Source organism: Phaethon lepturus, unplaced genomic scaffold (assembly GCF_000687285.1).
Source record: "Phaethon lepturus isolate BGI_N335 unplaced genomic scaffold, ASM68728v1 scaffold20936, whole genome shotgun sequence".
Taxonomy (NCBI): domain Eukaryota; kingdom Metazoa; phylum Chordata; class Aves; order Phaethontiformes; family Phaethontidae; genus Phaethon; species Phaethon lepturus.
Window position 1 is genome coordinate 52,646 of NW_010545835.1, and position 5,988 is coordinate 58,633.

At 39.4% G+C, this 5,988-nt stretch overlaps 1 protein-coding gene across 1 annotated transcript in view; it reads right to left on the bottom strand.

Annotated features, from left to right (window-relative positions):
• PDSS1 (prenyl (decaprenyl) diphosphate synthase, subunit 1) overlaps positions 1-5,221 on the bottom strand; it is a gene marked incomplete at its 5' end in the record, with an annotated part of 12,523 nt that extends 7,302 nt beyond the window's left edge. Inside the window, 3 exons of the mRNA XM_010289098.1 lie at positions 3,975-4,084; positions 4,173-4,284; positions 5,080-5,221. Of these exons, the coding sequence (XP_010287400.1) occupies positions 3,975-4,084; positions 4,173-4,284; positions 5,080-5,221 (364 nt within the window). The remainder of the gene's footprint in view (positions 1-3,974; positions 4,085-4,172; positions 4,285-5,079) is intronic.
• Positions 5,222-5,988: the final 767 nt, after the last annotated feature.

Sequence of the window (5,988 nt, forward strand, 5' to 3'; positions counted from 1 at the left end):
GAGATTGATATGCTTGTCACACCTCAAGTGAGCAACTCTCTGACCATGACCTGATCATAAACCTGCAACATGACTGGGTCTTGTCTACCAGGGAGCTCCTTCAGGAGCCAATTTCTCAAATTGCTCTTGTGGATTATTGCCCCCGTCTGGACACTCCCTGGGATGCAGGCAGGCAGCCTTGTCCCCAGTCAGCCTGTCACTCAGAGTGATGAACTGAAGCCCTACTGGTATAACAGCATGGATTTACAAATACAAATCAGGATAACAATGTCAATATAATGATGTAGATTTAAATGATAAATCTCACCCTTTGAAAACATCCTATTGCTTCCCTGATATGACTGGTTGATTACAAATTTAATCTTCCAAGAATTCAGACCTGTCCTCCACTAAATCCTGATGAAAAATCCTTCCTAATGCCACCTGGAACAAATTCTTTAGAAAGGTTCTTAGAATTCAGTAAAGCAAGTCAATATGCTTGGCATTATTTCAAAACACACGTTTTAAAATAAAAAATTGTTTCTATTATTTTATGCTACATGAAAGACTATAAACCTGTTTTGCCTCTTTACTGAATTTCACATCCATAAAATATTCTATAATCAGCTCTGGGTAGATACATCCTGCTCTGTTACCATGTGAGAGTATGGCAGCTGGAGTTGAAAGCACTTGCACGTCTATACCAGTGCCCTGCAGGTCAGAAAGGAAAACCTGCTGCTGGGCAGGGATATGCTTGTATGAACAGTCCAAGAGATGTTTGCTCTCAAAAGCAAAGATCTGCGGACACCATGGAAAGGAAAAGGCTCTAAAAATCTTCTCCCTTTCCAGCCTTTCTCCTTCATGCCCATCTCCTGCAGCAGTCAGGATCCTGCCTTCTCATTTGTGGCTCACCCACTGCTGTTTTTCCAGACAGGAGCACTGTTCCTCTTTCCAGTGGAATCACAGAGTAATTTAGGTTGGAAGGGAACTCTGAAAGTTATTTATTTGAGTCAGTCATCTGCTTAAAGCAGAGCTTACTTCACAGTTGGATCAGGTTGCTCAGGACTATATCCAGCTGACTGTGTCCAGCTGACTTCTGAGCATCTCCAAGGATGAAGAACCCACACCCTGCCTGGGAAACCTGTTCCAGTGTTTGACCAACCTCATGGAGAATAATAGCTAATTGAGCTTTTCCATGTAACCCCAAAGGAGTTACTGTATTTTAAATAATAAGGAAATTTACTGGCTGACCATAGTATCTGAATGCTACTGATGCTATCACCTGACATCTGTAGCCTGCATGCCTAACTGGGCTGGGGGGATCAATTTTGCTGGTGGGGGTCAGCAGTCTTATTTTCCTAGACACCAGTTCCACACCCTGGTAAGTTTTTTCTGATGGACCCCTGTGCACACACCAAACTATGAACTAGTTAAGGCAGGAGCTCACAGGTAGATCAAGAGCTGCAGAGTATTCCTTTTCTTCAGTCCCTAAGGCAGTCCTTCCATACACAGGCCTTCCCTTACATAAAGAGGCTGCATGCTTTCTCCGACAGAGAAATCAAGAATCTCTAGTGCAACTTTACACTTATCTCAAAACAAACATATTTAATCCCTCTTCTGAAAGTATGCTGTGCAAAGTATAGACGGCTTTATGAGGGCTAGGAATTCACATTACAGCAGGATAAAAAAAGACAGAAAGCTAACCTGCTCAGCTTATTTTGCCATCTCCCCAGCTTGCCTGATGACTAATAGAAATTCCACTTCACCTTTTTTTCCCCCCTCTGTTTCTGAATTCTTGAACCAAAGTCACCTCTTATGTTTCTCTGAAAAATGCCCTTCAGCAACTAAGGCTTCAGTGAGCCTCTGGGCCATCTGCCACCATTTCCTTTTGCAATGTATTACTTTGACTGCAACTTTGGTAGCATTCCCCCATGCAGAACTATTGTAGAAATAAACTGGAGACTGGAATGGCTCTAACATCTTGAACAGACTGTTCTGCCATTAAAAAAAAAATTAATTTGCTAACTTAAAGGACTTTTGATTTAAATGCAGTAATGCATTGCTGATGCAGAAGGTATCTCATAGTGACTAGACCAGTGTTGACAGACTATCTATTATCTTGTTGAAACATTTTTCCAAGAATACTGTACTCTTCCATCTCTAAGGCATGACATGGTAGGATTCTAAGATGCCACCTGAGCTTGTCTGACATAGTCTTTCCAGTTAATACTTTTATCTTATTTATGCACAGAAACAAATCACTGGTTTTTCCTACCATTAACAGGAAATGAACTGCTTCTAATGACACACTAGCCTGATTGTAACTGATGTTCTGAAAACCAATAATCTCTCTCCTTAGCTTGGTCCCTGTAAACAAGATGTGAATCCTCTTGATTCCCCAACTGAATTTCCTTTCAAGGTGGACCTGCTGATCCTGCTTATCATTTTCACTACAGAAAACAGAACTCCCTTCTGATTCCATCCTTTTCCTTAGTAGCCAAAACCATCTAAACAAAAAAAAGACACCACCCACCCCAATCGCAAACAACAACAACAAAAAAATCCTCTTTTCACTGCTATCAACAGAGTTATCCTAATTCATGCAGAAAGAAACCAAGGGAGACATATATGTATACAAGTCATTCCTACTGTGTGCAGTAAGTATGGTTTTGCCATAAAGACAGACCTCGCTCCCGTTTTTCCTTTATAACACATATAAAATTCCAGCAATTCGGCAATGGAACAACTCAGCACAACCACTAGAAGAAAAGCAGCCAAAGACCCCCTTCACCAGCATCACAGTCACAGTCTGGAGGGAAGCGTTTAAATCCTTAATTGTGAGTTGTGAAAATGAAAAAAAACCCCTCAAAACAGCACATTTGCAAGGAGAATCCACCCAGTAAGAAGGTGATTTCTTCTACCTGGGAAGGTTCTTTTAGGAAGACTGTCAAAGTGACTATAAAAACTTGTATGTTTTTATTGAGGTAGCAGAATAACGTGATGCTCCTTACGAGTCCAATTGCCCACTAATATGAATGAAGACTTGCAAAGGGAAATTCTTGCCAGGGTCATATTGCCATTAAAATGAGCAATCCAGAAGACTTAATTTCTTTCCCCCAACTAGAATGAAAGATATTTTCCCTCTCCACAAAATCTGCATCTCATTCTATATGATCCGTTTGATTTAAGCAATTTTCAACCGCTGTCTATTGCACAAACGTACCAGTTCTCTGAGAACAAAGGCGGATGACTAACACTAGCACAGATTTTCAGTCTAATTCTCGTAGAACTCTTGCTATAGCATACACCAGCTATACCGCCCTTAATAATAATAAAAAAAAGTTATAGCTGTCCTTTAGGGGGAGATTATTGCCTACCTTCTCCATTTTCTGCACTAAAATTAAACATGTTTTTTCAATAAGAACATCATCTTGAATTTTTTTGTAATTAAGTAACAGAACGGAGTGACAGACAGGTTTGCATATAGCAATTGATAATTAAAAACTCCAGACAAATCAAGAAGTACATGCTTCTGTTCTTTCACAATATAATGTAGAGTACACAGAATTAGTTTTTCCTCCCACTGTTATAATTTAAGGTCCCACTCAGCACCAATGACTGGGACCAGATGTCAAAGACAACTTCAAATCAAATTACAGGTTCAAGAATTATCAACTGAGATTAAAAACACTGTCTCAAAGTTGCAGAATTTCATAAATTAAAGGTTGCCACTGTGAACCTTTTTTTTGATTCAAGTGAGAATAACAATAAATCTGTGTATGAATATAAAACAGAAAAGAAGAAGTGAAAGTATTGGGAGGCTACACAGCTGTGCATTTTACCATGGTTCAGTCTCAAACCCATTCACATTCTGGCCAAATACCATTTAAAGGGTTTGCTTTGTAGGGTCTCCAGAGAAAAAAGCAATAACTAGGAGTTTAGCTGTGAAGCTTACAGTGTGGTATGCTAACTTTAGAAGAGACAGACGTACATACTGCTTTACAACTGTTTGCTATAAGACTTGCAGTCTTCTTAAAAGTCTTCTCGAGGTAGTGAGCAAATCTCTCATTCTCATTTTCCTTGGAACCCAGCTGGAGGAATTCACCTAAAAAGTTGCACAGATGGGAGTTTTTATTTGTGGATTTACTGCTTAGGCAAGCAAATCTGAAGATAAAAACAGAAAAAGACCTTACCACGCACCAGATCTTCAATCACCTGAGTTAGAACAGAGATGATAGTAGTGTTTCCAATTCGTGCTAAAGCTACGGAAGCAGCTGAGAGGATGAAGTCACCAGCTAGAACAGCCTAAGAATAATAAAAAAAAATTGATCTTTTAAGTCTTTTCCTGTAAGTGTTACTACAGACAATAAAATTTCCTTTATTTGGCAGGTCTACTCACATCACATCATTTTCCTACATAAAACACACATATCTTACTGTAACAGAAAACAGAAGATAACCAAATACTAAAATCTGAACCATTTTTGAACCCCTATCTTATAGTGCTTGTTTATATTTTTCTGTATAAGCACTGTCCTCCCTGTATGCAATATCTGAATACATGTTTGCCTGTGAAGTTTTTTTGAACATTACTTCCCTATTTGACCATTCTGTTGTGACTGTTATGCCACGTTAGCTCTGAATTGCCATGATAATTTCTGATGCGTCAGCAGTGTACTTCTTCCTTTGCATTTTCTGATTAAGACCTTCCTTTTAATGCTTTATGAAGAAACACCTCTCTCAAAAACTCAAAAAAAATTTCATGCTGACTGAAAACCTGTCTGCGTTTACTACTGAATCAGAGTAACATACAGTGTTCTGGATGAGGTACAAGTTCAAAGTATTCCAACAGCACCACAGAGAATGGCACAGGGAATGTAAAATCAGTAAGAATCACACTACAATCATACATTATTTAATGCTTCCAAGAGTTCAGAAAAGGAACACACATTTGTGTTACCCACAATCTGTGCACACCTCTTCATACTTTTTCTAGCATGTCCCAAGACTGTGCCTAGGGATAGTAATGTGACAAAAACCCTAGGTATTAGTGTTCTGCTGCAACTCAAAGGCAAATCTTGCATATAATAGCAAACTCACCTTCCTCTCTCCCCAGATTTGATTGACTGTCATTTTTCCTCTACGAGAATTTGCATCATCAATAACATCATCATGAACTAGGCTAGCCGTGTGGATCATCTCAGCAATTATGGCCACAGAGCGCTGGCTTGCTTGCACTTCCCTAAAATAAAAAACAGGATTTGTCAAATATTGAAATCAATTATGTGTGCTGCAATACCCTAAAAGAAATCTCTACTAACACCAAACAAAAACTGTTTCTCTGAAAACAGCTGTTGCAGCTTTTCCATGGTCTGAACCCATCGTTCAAACCTGAAATTAGGAAGACAAGAGAAAGTAAGATCACATTAGTACAGTAAGTGCAGTGGGACGTTTCCATCCTTACTAGGCCTCTTTCTGCCTTGCTGCATTAACAAGTACTGCAAAACTCCTGAGTTATTGACTCTAATCCCTCTGAATCCAGACTGCAATAAATAGCACAGCATCAAGCATACTTGGTTACAAGGAGGTGGAAATCTGGAAAACGGCAGAGAAAAGAATGCCAGGTAGCTTTGTAGATGAGTTTTAAGTTTTCCTTATGTCTGTTGTTGCTCTACCTGTAAGACGCAGCATCACAAACTCTCCAACGCTGGCTAACTCTAGTAACCAGCAAGCTGGAGAGATCAGCAGGCACAGAAACCTATATCCTGTATTTGAAAGACTTAACTCATGGATCTTATCCCTTATGTTATCTGATTACCTGTTATCTGAAGACCGCAGAGGCTCTTCAAAAGACTGAGGAATTAACTGGAATTATACTGCAATCACCTCAGGACTGTAAACACTAACTACCTAACACTTACTGAAATTCAGGCTTTGGGAAGCTCTAACACTGATGATTCAACTCTCAGTAGTTCACACCTACTTTATTTTTTAAACTAGGTGAAAAGA